This window comes from Osmerus eperlanus, chromosome 18, assembly GCF_963692335.1.
Source record: "Osmerus eperlanus chromosome 18, fOsmEpe2.1, whole genome shotgun sequence".
Classification (NCBI taxonomy): Eukaryota; Metazoa; Chordata; class Actinopteri; order Osmeriformes; family Osmeridae; genus Osmerus; species Osmerus eperlanus.
In genome coordinates, this window is record NC_085035.1 from 3,294,888 (window position 1) to 3,321,066 (window position 26,179).

At 53.3% G+C, this 26,179-nt stretch overlaps 1 protein-coding gene across 6 annotated transcripts in view; it reads right to left on the reverse strand.

Annotated features, from left to right (window-relative positions):
• erbin (erbb2 interacting protein) overlaps window positions 1-26,179 on the reverse strand; it is a 50,796-nt gene that overhangs the window by 3,762 nt on the left and 20,855 nt on the right. For 3 of the 6 annotated variants that reach the window (XM_062483951.1, XM_062483948.1, XM_062483949.1), the window contains 22 exons: window positions 25,743-25,937; window positions 24,827-24,944; window positions 22,435-22,513; window positions 22,203-22,292; window positions 21,438-21,494; window positions 19,226-19,289; window positions 18,913-18,987; window positions 16,668-16,812; window positions 15,712-15,784; window positions 14,144-14,273; window positions 13,861-13,976; window positions 12,516-12,585; window positions 11,255-11,354; window positions 10,453-10,574; window positions 9,293-9,466; window positions 8,754-8,936; window positions 8,338-8,455; window positions 7,960-8,143; window positions 6,061-7,558; window positions 4,670-4,819; window positions 3,109-3,159; window positions 942-1,103 (listed from right to left, as the gene is read on the reverse strand). In XM_062483951.1, coding sequence (XP_062339935.1) covers window positions 942-1,103; window positions 3,109-3,159; window positions 4,670-4,819; window positions 6,061-7,558; window positions 7,960-8,143; window positions 8,338-8,455; window positions 8,754-8,936; window positions 9,293-9,466; window positions 10,453-10,574; window positions 11,255-11,354; window positions 12,516-12,585; window positions 13,861-13,976; window positions 14,144-14,273; window positions 15,712-15,784; window positions 16,668-16,812; window positions 18,913-18,987; window positions 19,226-19,289; window positions 21,438-21,494; window positions 22,203-22,292; window positions 22,435-22,513; window positions 24,827-24,944; window positions 25,743-25,928 — 3,945 coding nt within the window. In that variant the 5' untranslated portion in view covers window positions 25,929-25,937. The remainder of the gene's footprint in view (window positions 1-941; window positions 1,104-3,108; window positions 3,160-4,669; window positions 4,820-6,060; window positions 7,559-7,959; window positions 8,144-8,337; window positions 8,456-8,753; window positions 8,937-9,292; window positions 9,467-10,452; window positions 10,575-11,254; window positions 11,355-12,515; window positions 12,586-13,860; window positions 13,977-14,143; window positions 14,274-15,711; window positions 15,785-16,667; window positions 16,813-18,912; window positions 18,988-19,225; window positions 19,290-21,437; window positions 21,495-22,202; window positions 22,293-22,434; window positions 22,514-24,826; window positions 24,945-25,742; window positions 25,938-26,179) is intronic. The other 3 variants (XM_062483953.1, XM_062483952.1, XM_062483950.1) reach the window with 2 other exon arrangements.

Below are 26,179 nucleotides of genomic sequence, written 5' to 3' on the forward strand. Positions count from 1 at the left end.
CCTTGCCCAAGGACACAACGTCATTGGCACGGCCGGGAATCGAACCGGCAACCTTCGGAATTAATAGCCCGATTCCCTAACCACTCAGCCATCTGAGCTTAAATCGGGTCACCTCACAGACACGCCGACAGCAGGCAGGCACATTTTCAAATCGATCTGTCTCCAACCCTGTGATGGACTTAGGATAGAACCAAACGGCCTCTCTCCCCTCCGTTCTAGTTCATCAAGAGGAACGGTCGAGCAGTCCTCTCTTGCCTCAGACTCGCTCTCATTCGACCCCGTTTCTCTTGACCATCCCCACGGGCCTTTCTAAACCCATAACGATGACCTAACCCTGTAATAAAGACGGTAAGTAAACGAAACGGCCCGTTTGAGGATCCAGCCGAAGGCTCAAGCAAAGCCTTGTGTGGGAAGAGGGACTTAACTTGATCTGTGGCACAGTTAACGGGGCTCTGGTGGGGATCAAATGTCCGTGGGTCAATACCGGAGAGGAGTACGTGTTGCGAATTCTTGTTTGTACTTTTGATGCCTTCCAAACCCCCCCCCCAAAATTGCGACTATGATGACATTTCTTTGAAGGGACTTCTCATTCTGGAGTGTAATGTAGTGGTATTGTTGGGGGTGACACTTCCTTAACCCTTGTGTTATCTTCGGGTCATTGTTAACCCCCCCCCCCCACGTGTTGCGACAACTTTACCTCATACGAAAATAAAGTTAAGTACTTTCTTTTTACTGTCGGGCTGTCTCACCGACTCCCCCCACGGCGCGAAGGTTAAAAGAAAAATGCTTTTTATTCGTTTTCGTGTTGGGTAAAGTTGTCGCAGCACAACGATGGGTCATTGCGACCCGAAGGCGGCACAAGGGTCAAGTGTAGTCAGAGGGAGGGAGGGGGCTGGCTGGGGGTCTAAAGTGCAGGCGGACGGGATGCGAAGCGTCCGTACCTCCTGCTGCAGGATGTCGTGGGGGAGACGCGGGGGTCCTCCGGGCTGCTGGGAGACCTTGAGCATCAGGTAGTCGATGAGCTGCTCCCTGGAGGGGTGACGCGCCATGGGGGCCTGAGACGACGACATCGGGGCTCGCACCTGACCGTTCATCAAAGGCACCTGAAGCACACACACACACACACACACACAGCATGTCTGTCACAGCGGGGCGGACCTAGTGGATCCCAGCATCCTGATCGACACAAATAGATTCCTTCATCGGGAGGCCATGGTAATCTTTCCTAATGATATCATCCCCCCCCCCCCCCCCCCCCACCCAAATCATAATGAAAATCAATAACGCAATTACCAACCAAAACAACCCGCGGAACGGATTCCTCGTTTGGGAAATCGAGCCATCGCATTCCTCGTTTCAAGATGGAACTAATGTAGTCTCATTTCAGCACAGGCAGCGCATTCATCACCAATGAGGTAATCTGTTTGTTTTTCAAACGCCGGGAGCGGACCAATCCGGTCGACTGACTCAACGCCCCGCAGCCGCAAAGTCACGAAAATCATTTGGCTCGGTAGAAGCCGGGATGAAGTTCGCAGGTAATTCGATGTTTATTACATCTCAAGGTTATTGGCAGGCCCCGTTAAGGACATTTAGTAATTTAGCAGACGCTCTTATCCAGAGCGACTTACAGTAAGTACAGGGACATTCCCCCCGAAGCCCAAGGACACAACGTCATTTTGGCACGGCAGGGAATCGAACTGGCGACCTTCAGATTACTAGCCCGACTTCCTCACCGCTCAGCCACCTGACTCCGGGAGGAGGGGGGAAGCACCGGCTTTATGAGGGACAGACAGAGGCCTTCATTCTCTCCCAACAGCAACCTGACTCATTCAAGCACAACAGGCCAGAACCGGCCCGTTCTGGTTCAGCATGACTTCAGCAAAGAGTGGCCACTGCAGCTCGAATCTACAGGAAGATGCATTTACGTTTTATTAACGGTTAATAAGAAGTTATGTGAGATAAACGCAGATGTATGGTGGTGTAGTCACCAACCATAACACAGGCCCGGAGACTATCTTTGCAGACTCAAGAATCCTTTGAAGAAATTCTCTAAGAGCTGATTGACCTAAATTCCTTCAATTTCCTCAGGCTTCCTCGTAGTGCAGTAGTGAGGTTCAGTACCAGAGCCATCCTGCAGGGGTCAGCATGGAGCCAGACCCTCATTCCAACCCTATGCATTGCTCAGCGTTCGGTTTCACTGGTTGCAGCTCCCCCTTCTTTCCTTTCCGCCTGTCTCGCTGCCTTTTCTCCGACCCCAGTTGACGACCTGCTCAGGGAGAAGGGCCTTGGACACCTCCTACACGACTGCAGAAGGCCAGGAGATAAAACTCCCAAACAAAACCATTCAACCATCGTGGCGGCGTTGATCATCCCCCCCCCCTCGCCAACGTCGACGAGTGCCCACATCTCTCGCGATTTTTTCCTGGAAGTGTCATTTGCAGTGTGCGCGGCATTTGACCGGAGGTGTGTCGGGGGTTTGCACTGCAGGGTGTACCGAGACATGAAGCCTTTGACTGGACTGCACTCAGCCTTCAGATAGCCAAAAAGCCAAGCTATTTATACCGGCAGAGGAGTCCGTGTGGATTCCCAGCCGGAGCACTCGGGGCAGGCAAGAGGTGGAGGGCCCATGGGAACGGGCCCTTAACAGTAATCTCTTACAAGGCAGTTCTCATTAATTAGAACTAATTAATCACTGCTGGAGAGGATGTGATGTACTGGGTCAATATCTCAATCCAGACCCTGGCAGGGCATGCTCTACTTACAGCTCATATCTGCTCTCGTCTTGCCTGAATGCGGGACTGAGGGCGACAGTGGGCAACTCGAGTTAGACCAGAGCAATCGAGCTGAGAGATCTCAGGACATTCTTTATGAAACGCTCTGCTGGATGAAATCTTCTCGTGGCTCGATTTGGCCGGCAACGTTTGTTTTCTCTTACAACTAACTAAAGTGTCCTCGGTGGATCACTTTATAAAGCAGGTGTAGCGAATACCGCATCATTGATGTCACACATGGAATTGTGTCCCTGCCATGAAAACCCAACCCAGCAGCAGTCACTCGAGATGCATCCCAGATCTAGATTGATGCCGCCGATGTAAACACACTACTTACTTTTCGGTCCATGGTGTAGCTCTGCTGGCCTTGGGGAGGGAAACCGTCATCCTGGGGGGGGGAGGGGGGGGTGGGGAGGGGGGGGGGGGAGGGGGGGGTGGGGGAGAGAGAGCATCGTTAACACCTTGTCCTCATCCGTGAGACGTGACTCGTCCGGGGAGAATCATTAGCGCCTCAGACAATTAGGTCATTAAGACCGACGGGATGATTCCTCGAGGCTCGTTAGAAAACCCGTCGGGCGAGGGCCGGTTTGGCCTGGAGCACGCTGGATTAAACAGTGTCAAAATAGCACTCTTCCCCCACCCAAGCTCACACAGGAAATGAGATTTGTTCGACCACGTTCGTGGCGGCAATCACACAAACACACGCACCCCACACCACCTGCACTGTTCCTACCACCCAATCAACACGACGCCACTGTATCTCCCAAGCCTCCCTGATGCTTACCTTGGACAGCACAGCTTTCATCTCCGCGCACAGAGCGAGAGGTTACCGAGTGGATTCTGAAGTGACGAGATGCACGAAACCGAGGGGCGGGGAAGAGGCCGAAAGATGACTCGAGGTGGCCCGTTGAGAGGGGAGAGAATCGGCGCGGTTGAAGAGCGCCAAAGCACATGCTAATCACCGGAGTCGAGGCTAGAATCGCACAGCTGCACACGCTGCGTTCTGATTGGAGTGGAGGCGGGGGGGGGGGTGAGGTGGAGGGGTGGATGAGTCAGATAGCCGAGTGGTCTCCGGGGAGTGTTTTGTACCGTTCGACGTGCTGTTGCTATCCTTACGACACACTGGAGGGACTGGTATGGTAACTAGAGGCTAAGAGGTGCGGAGGCCTACATCAATCAATCGCACTACATATTGTGGCATACCGGTTAGCACTCGAGTCGGCTGAGCCTTTTATTAGCACAAGTGTCTGTTCGCAGCCTGTTGACAATGTAGAAAGAAAAAAACTGTACTAAAATGGAATTCTATGTGAAAAAAAAACGAAAAGAAAAAAAGGTTCCAAAAACCATAAAAGAACATCTGATCTGCTTTGCACTTTGCTAACGATGATTTTGAGCCACGGCGCCGACAGGAAGCTAGGAAGCTTCAGTAGTCAGCTAACGAGCTGGCTCTCCTTCAGGCTCCGTCCCCACTTCCCAGCCAGGGATACGAGTTATGCTAAGCCTGTCTTCTTTATGGGTGCAAAGACAAAAGACGGCCTCCTCTTTCTTAAACAAGCCCGAATGCGTCACGCACAAACAGCCCTGTTGGATTCGCATCCTCCTCCCCCCCCCCTCTGTGAGGTAATCACCCCGTCCTACACAGCATGCACTCGGGGTCCAATCACCCACTAGGTCTCCTCCTACTGGGTCCAGACAAGCAATCAAAAAACCACCCACCACCACAAGCAGGGCAGGGTTAGGTAGGGAAGCAGGCAGGTAGGTTAGCAGGGCAGACAGGCACAGGAGAGAGCCTGTCTGGGCAGGGCAGAGCAGGGAGCTGGGGTAGCTTGCTTGTAGCAGCTAGCTACAGTGGAAGGGGAAGGGGGGAAGGGGGGGGTTTGTTGGGTGGAGGTACTCACACAGAAGCCCCTGGCTCCGTAGGGCCTGGGGTCTCCACAGCTAAAGAGCAGAGAGCCTTGGCTGGCATGCAGGGCCTCTCTAGAGCTGGCGTAGGGAGGAGAGCAGCTCAGCGGGGCCAAATGGGAGTTATAGGACCGTGACAGCGCGTTCTGGACACAGGGGAGGGGGAGAAGGGGCCGGGCCAAACACACCAGACCGGACACTTTAGCGACCATGCAGCCTCACCTCGCGTCTCAGTGAGCGGGGAATTCAACAAAAAGAAAACAACAAAAAATAAAAGGAAAAACAATAACGTTAGGAGCATGAGAAATACACCAACATGCAGTGATCGCATCGGCCTCGTGGAGGTGGAATTAGTAGCAGCCGGTTTTTGCACGGCAGACATAAAAACATAAACATGCTGAAGATGATAGGAAGGAGTCTATCCGGCTTGCTTGCGTGGCACGTAGCTGTGCACTTGGGCATGGGGAAAACAGTCAAGTAAGACATGCAGTTTGTTGTTACTGTATTAGTGGACTGAACATTTCGACATCAAGCTTTATTATTCTATTCAGGAGGGAGGGAAGAGGGGGAGGGGGGGGGGAGTGGGCTTGAGTCCCACGATAGTGTCATTCGATTCTTCAGATGATTTCAAAGCTATCTTTGTGGCCGGCTCTTCTCGAGCACTTTGGAGGTAGACGTGCTCTGGCAGCCTGGATGCGACCTCCCACACAGACTCCACACAGCCAGACTCCAGACCAGCCAGACTCCCACACAGACTCCCACACAGACTCCAGCCAGACTCCAGCCAGACTCCAGACAGACTCCAGACAGACTCAAGCCAGACTCAAGCCAGACTCAAGCCAGACTCAAGCCAGACTCAAGCCAGACTCCAGACAGACTCCAGACAGACTCCAGACAGACTCCAGACCAGCCAGACTCCCACACAGACTCCAGCCAGACTCCAGCCAGACTCCAGCCAGACTCCAGCCAGACTCCAGCCCAGCCAGACTCCAGACCAGCCAGACCAGCCCAGAGCCAGCCATGACTCACCCAGGCTCAGTACCCCACACTGGCCTCCTCTCCCACCCAACTCTAACCCTCCCCCTCCCCTCACACACACGTAACTGCAGCTTATGAATGGGAGAGGATGTCGTGATGATGAGGTCAGGTGGTTACTGCAAGGTCCCCCTCGGTGACATTATTAGATGTTGTTTTATATTAGACGTCGTGTATATTAAAAAAAGACAGCACACACATAAGAAAACGACAGGAAATAGGCTGGATTACTGCGCTTGGCAACCGCCATCTTCTCGTGACCTTCAAACGACGCTTGAGAGGACCTCCCCATCCACTGTGACTACGGCATCGAGACGCCGTTCACCCCAAACGCCCGCGTGAACACGCTTACCTTCTCCATCTTCTTGGCCTCGATGTGTCGCATCACCTGGTCCCTCCAGTCGGTGGGCACCCTGCCCCCGGGCCCGTCCAGCAGACAGTGCTCAGACTTGACCCGGGCGTGGGGCCTCTTGCTGGGGCTGACGTGCTGGTAGTTGAAGTCGCTGACCGACATGGTCCTCTCGGGCAGCTCGTTGGGCGGAGGCCGGGCGAGGGCATGGGGCCGGGCGCACGTGGGGCCGTCGATGCTGTACGTGCGCGCCGACAGGGGCCTCTGCATGGCCTGGGCCATGGCCAGGGGCCCCCTGCCCAGGGCGTGGATGTCCCTGTAGGTCATGTACTCGCCCTCGCCCGCCTGCACGCGCCGCGGGTCGCCCATGGAGACGGTGGACGAGTTGCTGCTCTGCCTCTGCAGGGTGCTGCTCCGCACCTGCCCACCGGAGGGCAGCAGGCGCTCCTTGGCCCACATCTCCCCGGGCAGCTTGGCTCCCCCCGCGGGGCCCCTCTGCTGGGGCGGAGGGGGGTGGGGGTACGGGGGCGCCTGGTTGCGGTTGGAGTAGTTGGTGTTGGCGAGGGAGTGCTGGGGAGGAGGGAGGTAGGCCTGGTGGTCTGGGGGAGGGACGGAGGTCCTCTGGTTCCAGAGAGCGTCTTTGGGCATGGCGCTGCTGGTGTACTGGACGTTGTACTGGGGAGGGGGGAGGCCCATGGCCATGCTGGAGGGGACGGGGTACCTGCTGGTGCTGGCGGGGGGCTTGGAGGAGCCGGACAGCAGGTCGGAGGACGAGGCAGAGGAGCCGGGGTACACCTGGAGGGTCTGGTCGTTGAGCAGCGAGGCCGACTTGCTCCGGACGATGCTCTGGCCCTGGGGCACAGGGCCGGCGCCCGCCATCCTGGCCGCGGCGCCCGGCTCGTAGCAGCCGCCGCCGTCGGCCTCCACGCCGTACAGCTTCATCCCGCCGCCCCCCCCCTCCATGTCGGCGATGCTCTGGGACTTGGCCACCGCCGCCCGGGCAGGGGGGCACCTCTTCTCCGGGGACAGCTCCTCGGTGCTGCGGGACAGCGACATGTCGCTGGTCGCCGTCACCCCCGCCGACGCCGTCGCTCGCACGCCGCCCGGCTCGGCCGCCCCCCCCACGCCCCCCCGACCGTTCGGGCGCTCGCCCGGCCGGTTGCCGTTCTCCAGGCGGCCCACGTTGTCCACGGGGGCGGGCCCGTTCTCGGGCGTGTCCGGGCCGCCCGGCCGGACCATGTTGTCCGGCGGCGGCGGGGCGGGCTTGGCCACGTTCATGTTGATCTGGTCCCACTTGGTGTAGGCGTCGCCGTTGTTCAGGTCCTTCTGGATGAGGGCCAGGCGCTCCTCCATGGACAGCTGGAAGTCCCCGGGCTGCTCGGGCTTGTCGTAGCCCTGCTGCTGGCTCTTGAGCAGGGCCTGCAGGGACGTGTCGGAGCCGTTGCCGTTCTGGAGCAGGGGGGCCGTCTCCATCCTCTGGTTCATGTTCTCGTCCTCCTGTCTTGAGAGGGGAGGAGGAGGAGGAGGAGGAGAGGGTTAGAGCGGGGACACGGTCGGGATAAAAGGGAGAGGGATGGAGAGTCAAGTGTGCAAAGTCACAGCCAAACACACATATCCCTTTGACTTCTCTGAGGTTTCATGTTTTATTTAGCGTTATTCACAGATACCTGAATCCTTCCCCAAGGTGTTGACAAAGAGCCCGATAGCAGGGTAGGGAAGGAGGAGGGGAGGAGGAGGGTAGGAGAAGGGAGTGGAGGGAGGAGGGGAGGGAAGGAGGAGGGGCAGGAAAGAGGAGGGGAGGGGCGGGAATGATGGAGGGAGGGGCGGGAAAAGGACGAGGGGAGGGGAGGAGGAAGGGCGGGGAGGGGCGGGGGAGAGAGGGCAGGGTTGCAGTAGCACTACCTGGTCTTGGGGATGAAGGGCATCTTGGTCTCTCTCTCCGGGGTGCAGAGGGAGTTATCCTGGCTGCTGTCCGTCGTCAGGGACACCGAGTCGGACATGCGCGACGGCGACGAGCAGTTGCTGTTGTTCTGGTTGCTGTTGGCGACCGTGTCGTCCAGCAACGAGTCGGCGTCTTTCCCGTCGTCTGCCGAGAGGAGAGGGAAAACCCTCCGTCAGAGAGCGAGCCCGCAACGCCGGCCTCAAACCGGGACACTGATCCGCCCCAGGAGGTCTCGTCTACCCCTCCCTGCTGTTCACGGCCAGCGGAGCGTTACTGCCCCCGCCGTGCGTGACCAGCCTGTTCTCAGAGCGTGGGGGGGGGGGCTGATTGAGGGGTACCTTTTTTGTCCTTACTTAGGGCCACCACTTTGGGCTGGTTGATGGAGATCTCGATCAGCGGGGGCCTCATCTCCGCCACCTTCATCTCGTCCTCCTCCGACGACAGCTCGTCCGAGTCCTGCGGCGTTGGAGACGAGAGAGAGAGAGAGAGAGTCAGACGAGCGTTGAGCGATTGAATGAGGGTTGAGGTTGGTCTAGGTGCGGTTCTGTGAGGGCGTATGCGAAGCCCTCTGTGACATTGCTTGAAATAAAATAAAAAAGGGCTACACAAATCAATTTGATTCATGTGAACAAGTGACAGTCCACGCCCGCTCGCGCGTGACTGTGTGTGTGTGTGTCGGTCAGGTGATCAGGTGATCATCCGGGGGGGGGGGGGCCCCCGGATGATTCCAGAACGTCCCCTAGATGTGAGGTACCTCGAGGGTGTCCTCGTGGTTCATCATGGTCCTGGTGTTGTCCGAGCTCTGCAGCGAGGTCTTCTGGGAGTTGAAGGACTCCGAGGTGTCCCTGGAGAGCGGCGCCGTGGAGTCCTCTACGTAGATGGGCGCCTTGGGCTCCATCTCTAGTGGTTTGCCGTTGGCACAGGGACCCTCGATCACCTGACCGACACACACACACACACACACACGAAGAGACATCGTCAAGCTGAGTTTGCTTTCGTTCCAAATGACAGCTATCAGGGAAGGCAACACTACCATTTTATCAAGCTATATCCCTGTCCCTCCGGAGCAAATACCAAGTTATGAGATGCATAATAAAAGAGCAATAAACGACAAACCGGTAAACCGGATGAGCGGTTTACCGATCGTGCAACGTCATCGACACAGTCAACACAGTACTGCTTCTGTGTATCAACTGAGCAGAACAAGGTTGATGTAGACAACGGGGGTGTATCCCTCTCTGTGTGTGTGTGTGTGTGTGTGTGAACTAGAATGTGGGAGGGGGGGGTGGTAACCTTGACGCCCACGTCCTGCACGCCCACGTGCTTCCGCTCGCTGGGCCTGGCGTCTCTCCCCGACTCGTCGCTCGACTCGTCCTCCTTGAGGCGGTGGGCCACAGACTGGGCCGTCTTCACCATGCTCTTCAGCTCGTCGGGGTACGGCGTGGGGTAGCGCTTCAGGTTGCCCTCCTGGAACACACACACACACAGGCACACAACCAATTAAAAATCAGCGATGCCACATGGGTTCCTTGGCTCAAGGTAGACAGGAAGGGGAGGAGGGTGTGTGAGTGTGTGTGTGTGGGGTGGGGTGGTGTTAGGTCGGCCTGGCAGAGGAAATGGCAGACAGTCAGTCAGACGGCATGTCTCTCCTGGCAGACTCGCCCTCCCCGCCCACCACCACGCCCACCCCTCCTCCCTGCTCCTCCGTGCCAGACGGCCATATTGTGCCAGTGGGACACGAGAGACGCCACGACGGGTGGAAAAAAAATGATTTAGAGAGCGGGCTCCAGGCGGTGTCTGGTCCTGAACCAGACGCCACACCGGAGTTAATGCCCATTCGGTGCAGGATGTATCCTGCAGACACATCCCTCACTACGTCACTAGGGGAGGACAGCAGATCTTCTTCAGGAAATGTAACGGGGGGCTATGCTCTGGGGGCTTTGTGATACACTTGGCGAGAACTAGACCCGACGCTTTCAGAAAAATCGAGGGGGATTCGTGTCGCACAACCCGAGAGGTGCTTTTTGGTTCCTCGATTCTGTTCAGTGCTTGCGTGAACCTTGAGAATGTGCCGGAACCAAACGGCAGTGTTTTATACCGCTAATGAAGACTCGTGGGAGAAAGGAAGGAGCGTGTAATAGAAGACAACCCCTCATCATTAGACCTTCCCTCTGGAAGAACACATCCTCTTGATTAAATTTGCCCTCATTTGCATCGGGCCGTCCACGCTGTAATCTATAACATACTGGATGGGTGTGTGTATGTACACATGTATGAGTGTATTCACATACTGTATAGGTGTGTGTGTGTATTCATGTACTGAATGTGTGTGTGTGTGTGTGTATTCATGTACTGAATGTGTGTGTGTGTGTATTCATGTACTGTATAGGTGTGTGAGTGTGTGTGTGTGTATGTATGCGTGTGTGTGTGTGCGTGTGCGGCCCGGTACTGACCCTCGGAGGCGTCTCCCTCTCGTCCTTGTCCTCGTCACACTCGAAGGCCACCTGCGCCCGCTGCTTGCGCTGCTCCTCCCAGAGAGAGGGGTTGAAGCTCTCGCTGTCCGAGTTGGGGATGTCTGAGGACGGAGGGAACAGCGACACGTTCTCACCCAGCATCACACACACACACACACAGGCCCGGTAACCACCTACAGCGTGACTACAAGCACGGCACCGTGGAAATGTCTCGGGCCTAGGCAACGGTTTTCACACAAGTCGAGGGGAAATGCTTGGGCACTCCCACAGCTGAGGAACCCCTCCGTTCTCCCCCAGTGTAGGACGCAGAGCTGGGGCGAGCTAGCAGAGGGGGTGTAACACTACACCTGGGCGGCCTGACAGGTGCTCCGCGGAGAGACAAAGGCTACAGTTTCGACTCCCCCCTACTCCTAAGATAAGGTTCCGGGACACGGTATTCTTCCAAGGAACCCATCCGGTCTGGCTACGACCAAAAATACCCATTTACTGCGAAACGAGATAAAAGGGCTGTTAAAGAGCAGCCATTGGAGAGATGACTTTACGGGAGAGTCTGGGGAATAGGGACACGGAGTCGAGATGAAAAACAAACACGGCCGCCCAGACAGCTGGAACGTGCTCCTTGACGCTTTTCCCCTCCTGGCATCGTGCCCTCACGATGCCAAGCCTGGAGAGTTCCTAAGAAGTTCCTATGAAGCGTGGAGAGTTCCAGCACATTTGATCACACAAGCGGATTTGGGGCGGGGTTTGACGTGGGCTCGGCGACCGAAGCGTTTGTACTCACACTCCTCCGTGCGGGTCTGCTGGGGGAACATGTAGTTGGTGAGGACCGTCTTGTGGGTCTCCGGGTCCTCGTCCTTCTGCAGGGGGATGAGGGGCTTGGACTGGGACGGAGAGAGACCGCGGTGAGACACGACACTCGCGCTTTGCACACCACCACACTCGCCCTCACAGGAATGCTCAGAACTAATACCATTGTAAGTGTTGATTGTTGACAATATGCTCAACCTGTGTAACACGTATCTTTATTTAATTTCGAAATAAACTCGGTACATCTCTGGATGAAGACAGTTGAAGGGCTCCACTCCTGACGAGAGTATTGTGTATCAGTCATCAGGGTAAAGCCTGAAGGTGTTACATATATACATTTAATTCAGCCCGTTTCGGCCTGGCCGTCTCCAGTGTATTCCGTTTCAGTCGAGCCCTACACACTGTGTGTGTGTGTTCCCAGAACAAAGATAACAATTCATAATAAGGCTGCCTCTGTTCTCCTTCTTCACCCACTCCTAATCACTCCACACAGGTGGAGAACAGGAGTGTTTGCACACAGAGGCTCGGAGGCGTTCCGAAGACGCTCAAGTAGAAATAATTAACTAAATCAATAAAATAAAACCTGATGTGACTGTCAGGAGAACGTATCTCACAGCACGTTTCCGGAAGCTTCCGCCAGGAAGTCAAACGAGGACAGCAGCCTGTATTCTGTAAAAATCCTTCTCCTCTCTCAATGGACACTAAGTTGTCTAAACCTGAGACTCCTCGGTTGTCAGGTAACCTATAAGTCTACTGTGCAGTTGTGTGGCAAAACAGGCCAGCAGGGCCATATGGTGTGTTTGGATAAACAACATGAAGGCATTTTATTGCGTTTAAGCGGTGTTTGCCTGGGCTGTGTCCTCTCCCGATGAGATTAGTGTACGCTCGGCTGTGTTGTACAAGAAAGAAAATTGGCCAGACGGTCCCTCACCCCAAAAAAGAAAGTAGAGATTTTTAATTTATTTTTTTAAATGGAGAAAAGAACCACCATTCAGTATCTGCACAATGACAGCTATTGTGTGTGGGGTCAGTAAGGATAACAGTGGGTGAAGCAATCAAGGGGTTTTTGTCATGGCGCTTGTGATCTTCAAGTAAAAAAAAAAAAAAAAAAAACTACATTAAATTGAAAGGGAGGGGATAAATATTGCACTGTCCTATCATCTATCCATCTCCCACACGGGTGCAGTCAACAGTGACCCAGCCGCACCCCCTTTTAGACACACAGAGGGGCTCACCTGGTTCTCCGACAGCCACATAGCGGTCATCTGGCTCAGCTTGGTGAAACTGTAGGGCAGGTTTCTCAGCCTGAAGAGGGGAAGGAGGGAGGGACAAGGGTCAGTGTGATGGGGGAGGCACCGCCGCTGTGGAGGGTCACCTGGGGGGGGAGGGAGGGAGAGACAGAGACAGACAGAGAGAGAGACAGACAGACACAGACAGAGAGAGACAGACAGAGAGAGACACAGAGAGAGACAGACAGAGAGAGATACAGAGACACAGAGGAGAAACACCCCAAATCCCGTCGCGTCAACAGGTTCGCCGAGGGAGAGCGGGGAAGGAGTGTGTTTTTATAAAGGTAATAAACACCTCTCTCTCCTTCACTGTGAGGTGCTAAGCTGCTGAATTACACTGGCTTACAAACTGTCTCCAAAAAAGCATAAAAAATGCCAACCCCCCTCCCAAAAAAAAAACATATATATATATAAATACAAACACAAAGACTAAAAGAAAACCAGGCCATCTCAGGTCTGTCCACTGAAACGGGAGCTTATAACAGGGGGTTTTCCAGGCCCTCACTTTGTCGGTGTCAGACTGCCAATGCTCATGTCTGTGTGTGTGTGCAAGGTGGGGAACGCACTAAACATTCTTTCAACCACTGTTGACAGGGTTCCCCCCCCCCCCCCCCCCCACAGACTTGTATAATCCACTTTAGCCGAGGAGCTACATTTCTGTTGCCACTTTCAATAAGCTGGATGAGCATGTTTCGCAGGGGGTGCCGCCGTGTGGTAACATTAGCGCGGCCTCGACAAGACACGAGCCTGCCGCCATTTTCTAACCGAGTATAAAAACGGGCCTCCAGTTCAGTTCATGGAGGCCCGACAGAAACGAGTAGTTAACGAGCCGTGAGGATTTGAAACCCGACTTCCTTGTTGGCGTGCTGCGGCCGTGTTCCTCATCGACCACGTGGGGGTCATCCACTTCCTTAGATTGAGGTCAGGTTATCTCCCAGATTCGAGTTTCACATGGAGGGCTGAGTTCAAGTTGCAGGGTAGGGGTTGCTGTGGGAGAGGCAGACTGTGGGAGAGGCAGACTGTGGGAGAGGCAGACTGTGGGAGAGGCAGACTGTGGGAGAGGCAGACTGTGGGAGAGGCAGACTGTGGGAGAGGCAGACTGTGGGAGAGGCAGACTGTGGGAGAGGCAGACTGTGGGAGAGGCAGTCTGTGGGTCTGAGGGCTGGCTGAGAGCCGGGGGAGGCCGGGGGAGGAGGCAGGGAGGAGAGAGGGAGGAGGCAGGGAGGAGAGGGGGAGGCGGCAGGGAGGAGAGGAGGAGGCGGCAGGGAGGAGAGAGGGAGGTGGGACTCACTTGTTGTCGCTGAGGTTGATAACCTTGAGCTTCTGCATGTCGCCCATCTCCTCCGGCAGGGACTCCAGCTTGTTGGAGTGGAGGAACAGCACGGTGGCGTGTTTCCAGTTGCCCATCTGTGTGGGGGAGAGACCAAGGGCAGGGGGGTCAGGACAGTAGGAGGGCTCACACAACCAACCCACCCCTCCACACCCGCAACATTGGCATGTCATCACTCATCACGCGTGCATGCAGAAACATGTCCACGTGCAGTGCTGACAGACGGACGGACGCTCGCGCGCACCTCGGACGGCAGCTGAGGCAGGAAGTTGTGGTCGGCCGCGAAGGTGCGCAGGCTGACACACTGCCCGATGGACGGGGGCAGAGCCTCGATCTCGTTGAAGCTGCAGTCCAACTCGTCCAGCGCTGCCAGCCTGGGGGACGACGGGAGGAGGAGGAGGGAGAGGAGAAGGGGGGAGGAGGAAAAAAAAAAAAAAAACCTCTGTCACTACAGACTTTGCACCCGAGTACAGACCTTTCTACGTTACAGGAACGCACCTTTCCAAATCCACGACAACCAAAATCTGTTTCTCGTTACGTTGCTTCCAAGTCGGGCTCACAAATATGCAAGCTAGCATACTATAAATATATCTGGTGGTGTTATTCAAACATTAATCTCCAACGGAGAAAAATAAATAAAAGGGCCTTATAAATGATTAACGTGTGTGTCTGAGCACGGACCCTGCTCCGTGGCTGGAGTCCAGCCAGACACTCACCTTTCTGGAATTCAATAACATCAAGTGTTTGGGGACGGGAAGCTGGTCAAAATGAAACAGTCTGGACAGAGATGACCTTTATTGATAGACAGCTACGAGACCAAAACGAAAATTTTGGAACACATTTAAATAAGTGGGGCTTGCTGTCCTGAATAACCCTTGCAATAAAAGAAAAAAAAAAGTCCAGAGTAGTTTTTTCCAAGCCGAGATGTGACGTTGTGATGTCTTAACGAGTGGCAGTATAACAGTCGGTCGCGATGAGCGCTGAAGGCTCCTAAAAGCTTTATGGGACTGACTTCAGGCTGTGGAAACAAATAAATAGCGAGAGGAAGCTTTCTGCTGAATGAAGATGAAACCCCACGCTGGGGATTGTGAGAAACACATGCAGACATGCTTAAATCACTGGATTAAAGTGATTCCCTAAAAAGAATCGTTTCTGCGTAGTCACAGTTCAGAGATCTGAACTCGGCTTACAAGTCGACCTCTGGACAACCTCAAAAGAAGGGTTTGGGTGCCAAAATAGTGAAATAAAGGATTATATACATTTTAATCAGTATGCTTTAGCATCAACCTTTGACAGGGATTAAACCATACTACTCGCAAATCACATACTCATAATCCGGCCCAGTAACCAGTCATAATCCCAGACTAGGAAACGCATCCTAGCATAAGGAATAATTGGCAATGTTTTGCCAATTGCAAAATCATCAAAAACATCAATCAATAGAAATCTAATTGGAACCCCATGTTGAGAATTTTTGATATCTCGTGTGGCTTTGAGGATGAACGATCAGCTTTAAGGCAAATCGCAGGTCGTGTCTTTGCCCCTTTCCAGCCAGTACAGATTAGCCAGGGAGCCCCGAACCCCTGGAGGCACCCCTGGGTCTTAATACGAGACCAGGGTCGACATGGTGCAGAACGCTGGTTTGAAAGAGGAGGGAGCCCATCAACTGTCAATCTAAGACGTCGCTTCGTACAGGCACAGGTAAGACCGGGGTCCCATTGGTCCACAGCTTTAGTGGATATGGAGTCCTTGCCTAGTGGTGTTTCCGTGTCTGCAGTCGCTGTGAGAGGTGAGACAGTTTCAAACGCTCACCCGCCAATGGAGTCTGGGAGGTATATAAGCTGGTTCTCATCCACCTTCAAAGCAGTTAGCTTCTTCAGGGAGCCTGAGAGAGAGATGGATAGAGAGAGCGAGAGAGAGATAGATAGGGAGAGCGAGAGAGAGATGGATAGAGAGAGCGAGAGAGAGAGATAGATGGGGAGAGCGAGAGAGAGATGGATAGAGAGAGCGATAGAGAGATAAAGAGAGACAGAAGGACAGAGAGAATATATTAGAGCACAACCCAGAATAAGTATTGATTGTTTTACGCAAAGGATTACAAAGAGAGGCATATCCATTTCAGAATAATACCGCTATTAATACGGTAGCCTAATTGGATCACGTCTATTGATAAGTGCTCAAATAATAGCAGGCTGAATTCGGCAAAGCCATCTTGCCTCTGCAAACAAAACATGTTATATCACTGAAACTGAAAGGATCCAATAGATCAGATGAAAATATTCACAAAACAACTATTTAGCAATTGCCAGTGACTCACTTCACCACATCGACATGAACACAATAAATAAAGAGATAAAATACTACCCGTCATTTATTTTGGCTAGTGTCTGGAACCCTTTCCTCTCTCATTAACCACAGTCTAGATGAGTCATTTGCGCCATAATGAGATTCTATTATATTCTATTACAGCCCATGTTCCTTTCTCTTCCAGAGAGCATCCAACCTATTCATTAGACACATATGACCAGTAACTAGGTACACAGAGCAGCTGTGTGTGTACAGTACGCTGCAACGAGGAATGCTCACCTATGGAGCCAGGCAGCTGTGTGTGTGTGTGTACCTATGGAGCCAGGCAGCTGTGTGTGTGTGTGTGTGTGTGTGTGTGTGTGTGTGTGTGTGTGTGTGTACCTATGGAGCCAGGCAGCTCTGTGTGTGTGTGTGTGTACCTATGGAGCCAGGCAGCTGTGTGTGTGTGTGTGTGTGTGTACCTATGGAGCCAGGCAGCTGTGTGAGAGCGTTGTTGGACAGCAGCAGGTCTTGCAGGTTCTCACAGCCAGAGATCTGCTCGTCCACCATCTCCAGGTTGTTCTTGGACACGTCAAGGTAAGCCAGCTGCTTCAGAGTCCCCAGCATCTGAACACAAACACACACACACACACACACCAATATGAAACACAAGCCTTCTTTCATCCTGGTCCACTTGGCTCGTGTCTGAAATGCAGACGATTAAGACAGAGAATCCTCAAAATCCCTGTGTGCTTTCTGAGATCATTTCACAGTATCCATTTACGAGTTCGACTGACGACGAGGCTGTCGTAAAACTCTTCTAATCTGGACGATAAACCAAAACAGAAGGAGGGTTGGCGGAATGTTCCGACCAACTCAAGTGTTCCAGAGCAGCAATTGCTGGTTGTGAGAGGCAGTTTGGGAGTTGTGTGTGATTCGGGAGTTTGTGTGAGTCGCAGGCATCACCCTGCTGTGTGTTGTGTCGGAGGAATACATCATGTAGTATCGTGAAGAAGCTACCCCAGCTTCGCTAGCGAACCGCTAATGCATTCAGTGAAGCATGTGGATGTTTCCAGAAGCTGTTTTAGGGGATGTTTTTTGTAATTGTATGTGGCTTTAATCCTGATCCTCACAGGAGGACAAGACTGGCCTGTCCGTGCTGCTGTTGAAACGCCAACAGCAGCACTCTAATGCTTTAATTGTGACCCATTTCCAAAACAACAAGCTGGCCATTTTGACGGAAAGGAGACGAGGGATGATGCTTGACTGCTTTCATCCCTTCCTTCTTTCATCCGTCACTGTAACGTCAGAGTCCAGGGCGCCTGACAGGATGAGTCCTGAGGTGGAGGAAGACTGTTCTAGAGGTCAGAGGTCAGGGTGCTCGCATACATACCCCTGGTAAGACTGTTCTAGAGGTCAGAGGTCAGGGTGCTCGCATACATACCCCTGGTAAGACTGTTCTAGAGGTCAGAGGTCAGGGTGCTCGCATACATACCCCTGGTAAGACTGTTCTAGAGGTCAGGGTGCTCGCATACATACCCCTGGTAAGACTGTTCTAGAGGTCAGGGTGTTTGCATACATACCCCAGGTAAGACTGTTGTAGAGGTCAGGGTGTTTGCATACATATCCCAGGTAAGACTGTTGTAGAGGTCAGGGTGTTTGCATACATACCCCAGGTAAGACTGCTCTAGAGGTCAGAGGTCAGGGTGTTTGCATACATACCCCTGGTAAGACTGTTCTAGAGGTCAGAGGTCAGGGTGCTCGCATACATACCCCTGGTAAGACTGTTCTAGAGGTCAGGGTGTTTGCATACATACCCCAGGTAAGACTGCTCTAGAGGTCAGGGTGTTTGCATACATACCCCAGGTAAGACTGTTGTAGAGGTCAGGGTGTTTGCATACATACCCCAGGTAAGACTGCTCTAGAGGTCAGAGGTCAGGGTGTTTGCATACATACCCCAGGTAAGACTGCTCTAGAGGTCAGGGTGTTTGCATACATACCCCAGGTAAGACTGTTCTAGAGGTCAGGGTGTTTGCATACATACCCCAGGTAAGACTGTTCTAGAGGTCAGGGTGTTTGCATACATACCCCAGGTAAGACTGTTGTAGAGGTCAGGGTGTTTGCATACATACCCCAGGTAAGACTGCTCTAGAGGTCAGAGGTCAGGGTGTTTGCATACATACCCCTGGTAAGACTGTTCTAGAGGTCAGGGTGTTTGCATACATACCCCTGGTAAGACTGTTCTAGAGGTCAGGGTGTTTGCATACATACCCCAGGTAAGACTGTTCTAGAGGTCAGGGTGTTTGCATACATACCCCAGGTAAGACTGTTGTAGAGGTCAGGGTGTTTGCATACATACCCCAGGTAAGACTGCTCTAGAGGTCAGAGGTCAGGGTGTTTGCATACATACCCCAGGTAAGACTGCTCTAGAGGTCAGAGGTCAGGGTGTTTGCATACATACCCCAGGTAAGACTGCTCTAGAGGTCAGGGTGTTTGCATACATACCCCAGGTAAGACTGTTCTAGAGGTCAGGGTGTTTGCATACATACCCCAGGTAAGACTGCTCTAGAGGTCAGGGTGTTTGCATACATACCCCAGGTAAGACTGCTCTAGAGGTCAGGGTGTTTGCATACATACCCCAGGTAAGACTGCTCTAGAGGTCAGAGGTGTTTGCATACATACCCCAGGTAAGACTGCTCTAGAGGTCAGAGGTGTTTGCATACATACCCCAGGTAGAAAGGTGAGTCGGTTCCCATCCATCCATAGTTCCTTGATCCCTGTGAGCTGCTCCAACACCTCAGGCTGGGGGAGAAGGAGAGGTCAACACGATCGTAAGCAAGTCGGAATCGCTACACATCCAGCTGCTAACAGATCGACCGTTTATTGAACCATGACACATTCGGTTCATTTCCGAAGCAGACAGTCAGTCGGTTTGGGATCCAGTCAGGAGTGAATGGAGCAAATGTAGGGTTGCTGGAAAGTCAGCCAGCCAGTGAGCCAGTCAGCCAGCCAGTCAGTCAGTCAGCCTATTGAGACTCACCACTTCAGTGAACTCGTTGCTCCCCAGGTCCAGTCGCTCCAGCTGTGTGAGTTTGTGCATGCTTCTGCAGAGAGAGAGAGAGAGAGAGAGAGAGAGAGAGAGAGAGAGAGAGAAACAGACAATAGTGTTGAGCAACCCAATCAGATGATGCAAAGCCATGCAAACGTTGGTCAAATGATCTGGACAGCCATCGCAACCATTTCCTCGTGACCTCCGAGGGCTGCTTTGCCTCCTCACCTTGTAGATCACGTCACATTTCACACGCATCGAGCGCTGTGAGCCACACCAAGGGGTTATAATTGACACGGCTCTTCCAAAGCACAGCCATAGAGCAGAGCTCTATTTAGTACAGAAAACAGCACCACTCGGTATGCTGCCCGCAGTAGAGAGTCAAGAATAGGCTGTGTTTCCGTGGGTTTGAAGCCCCAAAAGAAGATGACAAAAAAAGGCATAGGCATACGGCATAGGCTGAGGCCTCACCGCAGCGGCCTGGGTTGGGTCTGAATCCGGGCTTGGCCCCTTTCTGCATGTCTTACCCTCCCCCCTGCCTTTCCTGTCACACTTCAGTCCAATAAAGCATGAAGAAAAAAATATATGTATATACACTGTATACAAAGAAAAGGGCTAATATTTCGGGCTCAGAAGGTACGACAGCTAAATCTTCTCCCCCGGCGAGCTTGCCTGGTCTTACTTCCTCTTTGGGACGTCACAACACCGGATGGATTTCCATCCCTACCTCTGTGCCGTGCCGTGTAGCCGGGGGGGGGGGGGGGTTCAAGCCCGGGGTGGTGTTTTCGTAATGAATACGACGTGATAGGAAAACACGCGGCCTGTTTTTGAAGCTTGCGACGCTCAGCGCTAGCCTTCGCCGGCCAAATTCCTGCCCCGCGCTTGGCAGGGCGACACGTGAGGGGGCCAGCCAGCTCTCAGATAGCAGCATGTGGTCAGAGGGAGGTGGGGGGGGAGTGGAGGAGGGCCGGTTCAAGCTTTCCAGCAGCACCCTGGGAGCTGGAGCGGAACTAGTGTACCGCAGGAGATGAGCTAGCTAGCTGCCACCGGCAGGGACCAGGGAGAACAGAGCTGCGCCGAGCTTGTAAGCTCACGCCAACTACAAGGGAAAGAGCACCAAAATGAGCAAGTGCTCTTTCTCGTTTCATGTGTGTGTGTCTCTCTCTCTCTCCTCTCTCTGGCTTGGATCCTGACCATTAATTGCTGGTCTCCTGTCAGGGTTCCCAGTCCCTAACAGGCCTGGACGTTGTCAAATAAACAGCTTGAGAGGCTTGCTCTGCACCGCACTTGCATGCCCGAGCCAGCGAGGCATCGGTCACGGGGTGCAAGGTACAGCGGGAGAACGATAAGAGGCACGGACGCCTTCCTCAAAAGTACCGTATCGATAAAAAAAAAAAACTAGATAAAAGAAAGGCCAGGGTGCAAAGAGTGTGGGGAAGGGGGGGCTCGTCTGTGGGTCTTTACGTTTCGCAAAAAAGGAGGAGGCTCGCCAGGCGCGGAGGAGAGCTCTCCAGTGGCGATGTGAAGCTGGCGGGCAGATGACAGGGGCAGGAGTCTGAGGAGAGGGTTGTGAAACCTATCGCAGCACAGCAGCAGCCTCCACGCTGCAGCCTCCACGCTGCAGCCCCCGCGCTGCAGCCCCCGCGCTGCAGCCCCCACGCTGCAGCCCCCACGCTGCAGCCCCCACGCTGCAGCCCCCACGCTGCAGCCCCCACGCTGCAGCCCCCACGCTGCAGCCCCCACGCTGCAGCCCCCACGCTGCAGCCCCCACGCTGCAGCCCCCACGCTGCAGCCTCCACGCTGCAGCCCCCACGCTGCAGCCCCCACGCTGCAGCCTCCACGCTGCAGCCTCGAGGCTCCTTATGTAAGACTGAGGAGTTCAATGGAACTTCAATGAATAGGCGTGGGGAGCAGGGAGAAAGTGAAAGAGAGAGTGAGAGAGAGACAGAGAGAGAGAGTAGAAGAGAGCGAGAGAGAACATTTAAGAGAGTGAGAGACAGCTAGAGAGAATATAACCCAGAGAGAGATGGACTATAAAAGAGAGAATATGAGAGATAGAGAGAATAAAAGAGAGAGGTAGAGCGAGAGAGAATAAAAGAGGGGTCGAGCGAGAGATAGGAATATGGAGAGAGAGAGAGAGAGAATGCTTCTCCTCATACGAACCCACGCAAGAACCTTGTGTGTCATCAAGCAGGACACTTACTTTGGCAACATCTTCAGCTGGTTCTCTCTCAGCTCCAGGATCTGCAGCTTGGTCAACCTGAGGGGGAGGGGGGGGGGGAGGGGAGGGGGGGGAGGGGAGGGAGGGGGGGGGAGGGAGGGGGGGGGAGAGGCACAGTGAGAAGAGGTTCTGGGAGCAGGTGGACGAGCGCTCGATAAACTCAGACATGACGAATAGGATGAATACGGGATGAGCGCTGTTTATCGATGAGCTTTCCACCGACGGTTCACACTTCCACGAACGTCATCCGAAACGATCATCTTTATCGAGCGACGGCCTTTTCAGATGATGTTAAAGTGCACTAGGGGAGTAGCGGGTACGGTCTTTCACTGTGCAACGGGAAACCTACACCCGGCCAGATACATCGACAGGTGATATACAGGGGGAAGAGTCGTGTGGAGGTATGACATTTGCCAGGAGAGATGAGTCACAAGATAGATGGTAACACGGATGCATCTGTGTGTGGGAGTGGTGTGGCCTTTGATCTCTTCTGGCACACACACACACACTTCCCACTATTAAGCATTCAGACAGAGAAGAGGTTCCTGTCTTCGAGGAGATAAGGAATCGTGTGTCTACGTCACTGTGAAAAGGGAGAACATGACAACATGACAGAGGCGCCCATTTCACTGGATCTGTCTTGTAGCCTGCCACTGAGGTAAGTGTTTGTGGTGTCTGTGGTGGGTGCGTGATGCGTGTGCGTTTGTCTGTGGGGGGTGTGTGTGTGTTTGTTTGTTCGTGTCTGACCTGCCGAAGCTGGCAGGCAGGAACTCCAGGAAGGCATCGTTCAGGTAGAGCTGGGTCAGGCTGAGGAGCTGGGTGAATCCTTCTGGAAGCCTGGAGAAGAGCACAGCACCACCAGAACAAGGTCACACACGACACAACCTTGGCAAAAAGTCCCCAGGACGATGTTTCGGAACAGTATTCTGATTTATTTTATACAAAATGTGACTTGAAGGATGTTTGTATTTTTGCTTACTTGGATATGGGATTCACGCTAGCTTCGACGATAGCCAGTACCTTGCAGTTCTTGATATTCTCAGGGAACTCCTGGATGCCTGTGAGGAAAACCACACAGATTGTTGACAATCCTTCACAAGCAACTGCGACAAACATGGACGCATCCCTTCCACACTGACTCTGACGAGGAGACAAATGACGAGGTAGTGAGCAAAGTGGAACAGGCAGGGGGGCCGTCCGACACGGAGCTTTGTGAAAGTCAAACACAGGTGCACAGCCAGCCAACCAATCAGCCGGCCAGCCTTTTACAAAGCGCCCCGCCTGGCCTGGGTTCGTAAGCTGTCTGGGCTAGGGGTGCATTAACGCTCCTCTGTCCCTCTGCTCTCTAAACAGACCGGAAGGTGAGTGCTTGATGTGATGAGTAGGTGGAAAACAGACAAAAGGGAGACAAAAAAATGATTCATAATAAAAGACCTGAGCTGCAGAGAGCGAGTCTGTAAGTTCTCACCCTAACATCTTCAGACTGGAGTGGCACGGGGAAGCCTCAAGCTTTATATGGTGTTCAAAACACTCGGCAGGGAGTATGCGGTGAAGGTTAGGCTTCGGTGTGTGTGTATATATTAGTGTACAAAAAAAACAAAACAGAACTAAAACGCCAACAAAAAAAACAGGCTACTTCACCTCGTACTCACTAAAAACCCACACAAGCCTTTCAGAAACACTTTCACTTATCTGCCTCGGACTGCTTTGGAGTAGATGCCAGACAAACATGGAGGGTCAACAAAAGATTAGGCCTCCCCCAACAACCCTCCGTTTCGTGGCAATTTTATTTTTGCCCGTCAGTCAGACCGTACAGTGGGGGAATTCAAAGGGAGCATCGTGTCTGTGTATCGACATCCTGCTCTGCCGGCCGTGAACTCTGCCCCCTCTACCCCCACCTTCTTGGAATAGTTCTGTGTTAGAGGAACTAGGAGGTTCTGAGGAAATGTTTAAATTATCGTCGAGGCCGTTTGTGACTTCCGAGGAACATTACTTCCTTGTCCTTTTTGTTTTTTTTTCGATGTTGATTTCACTGCCCACCGCAGTACGTTCACAACCTCAGCTTCTACGTTTAACACGCGAGTGTGAGAGACAGTCCCTTCCCCGACTGGGAGCGCCTTATTAGGTGACGGTCTCAGTGGAGCTTCTGTCACACAGGTGTGCTTTATATCAGATATACGACCAGCCACACTCCATTAGACTGGAGGTGGCAGAGAGAGAGAGAGAGAGAGAGAGAGCGCGCTCTGGGGAAGCCAGGCTCCGAGCTGTTAGCCACGCAGGGACCACTGCTGTTCACTTAATGCTAGAATGGCCACAACTGCCATTTGGACAGTTAAGAAATGTACAGGTACAATAACTTTGTTGAATGAAAAATATTCTGGCACCTGGTACTTGGCTAATCAGTACAATAGTTGAATAGAATAGAAAATGTCTTAACTGAATGAAATCTTTCAATTGGGAATTGATCATGAGACAGAGATATTATAGATTTGAATCTAGCACTGCTTATGGAAACCGTCCGTTCTGGTGTTCAGAATGCCATCTAGCCTGTCTACGGTGCCCTGGATCGTAAAGTTCCCTAACCCGGCACCTCTCTGCAGAGATCTCCTGTTGTCAAGATGGGGTGAATAAGGAGCACAAACATGTCAGGTTTCGTTTGGTTTCGAACGACCCAAACCGAGCTGCGTTACATTTACATTTAATCATTTAGCAGACGCTCTTATCCAGAGCGACTTACAGTAAGTACAGGGACATTCCCCCGAGGCAAGTAGGGTGAAGTGCCTTGCCCAAGGACACAGCGTCATTTGGCACGTCCGGGAATCGAACTGGCAACCTTCAGATTACTAGCCTGATTCCCGAATCGCTCAGCCACCTGACTCCCTACCCAAAGCCCGGCCTTGTCGTGCCACGTCACAAAAACCTCCAAACTAATCGAGGTCAAACCTCTCCAAGTGCTCCTGCGACCGTCTTCCTGAGCAGGGCCGCGAGGACCATTACAGAGATGAACCGCCCGGCGCACAGAAGCCGCACGCACTCCAAGACAACTGTGAACGCTCGGGGTTTATGAACGCGGACCGCTAGCGAGGAGCTTGCGGCTGTCTTTATCGTAGACAGCTCCTCCATGATGCGTCACGCCCATCGCGCCTCTGTAAACAACCTAGGACGACCCGAGGAAGGTACCAGCGCGGCGGCAGCGCAAAATATGGGTGTTTTCCACTGGTCGGAAGGTGCTAAAATGTTTGTCCGGCCACACTTGTACTCTGACGTGATTGAGAGGGACTGTCTTCTCTGCTGCGACTGAAGAGGGGCCAGTCCAGGACGCTGCGTTTCCCAGCAGCCATATACGGGCGGACAGTGGTCAGTCTGCTTACTGTTCTTGCTGACGTCCAGCTCCCTGAGATTGATGAGGTTGGCGATGGCCGCGGGCAACACCGTGAGGTCGTTATCTGGCATGCTCAGCCGGTGGAGTAGCTGGCAGTTGAACAGTTGCTGTGGAAAGAGAGAGAAGAGAGAAGGAGAGAGAGGGGAGAGAGAGGAAGAGAGAGAGGAGAGGGATAGAACGAGATAGAGAGAGAGAGAGAGAGAGAGAGGAGAGGGATAGAACGAGATAGAGAGAGAGAGAGGGGAGAGAAAGAGGGGAGAGAAGAGACAGAGAGACAGAGAGACAGAGAGACAGAGAGAGAGAGAGAGAGAGAGAGAGAGAGAGAGAGAGAGGGAGGAAGTGAGAGAGAGAACGAGATAGAGAGACAGTGTGAGAGACAGAATCAAAAGAAAAACACAACGTCTCTCTTTTCACTGAGGTCGAGAAACAGGTTTGTAAACTGAGTGGAGTTCATTCACAGCTAAACATCGGGTGGAGTGCGCTGATGTAACTCTCGAGCACACTTAGATGGTTATCTAACTAGGCGAGGGAGCACCGAGTTTCGGGATGGATGTTTATGGGTGTGCGGCCTTCCCCTGGTAATCAGGTTTGCTGGAGGCAGGGCAAAATTACATCAGAGAGGCACTGATGCAGCACTTGATCAAGAGCTTACAGCAACATTATTATTGCGTGTGTATATTTGTGTGTTAGCCTGAGCAAGTTTCCTGTGTGCATGCGTGTGGGGGGGCTTTAGTGAGCCAGTGGCCTGTGTGTGTGTGTGTGTGTACGCGTGTTAAGGGTTATTATTGAGCCACTTGACTGTGTGCGTGTGTGTATGTGTGTATTGGTGTGTGCGCGTGTTAAGGGTTATTATTGAGCCACTTGACCGTGTGTGCGCGCGCGTGTGTTAGCGTCCTTGCTCACACCTTGGGCAGCTCCTCGATCTGGTTGGCGTCCAAGTACAGCTCCTCCAGGGTCTTCTCGAAGTTGAAGATCTCCTTGGGCACCGTCTCCAGGCTGCAGTGAGAGTAGTCCAGCGACGTCACCGCCTCCTCCTCGCCCCGCAGGCAGCGGCACGGCACCAGCCGCACAAACAGGTTCCGCTTCGACATCCTCAGGCTCTGGAGGGGGGGAGAGGACATAGGGGGGTTATTATGGAGGATGGGCTGCTTAACTTGTGTGTGTGTGTGTGTGGATGGGGGGTTATGTACCTGTGTGTGTGTGTGGATGGGGGGTTATGTACCTGTGTGTGTGTGTGTGTGTGGATGGGGGGTTATGTACCTGTGTGTGTGTGTGTGTGTGGATGGGGGGTTATGTACCTGTGTGTGTGTGGATGGGGGGTTATGTACCTGTGTGTGTGTGT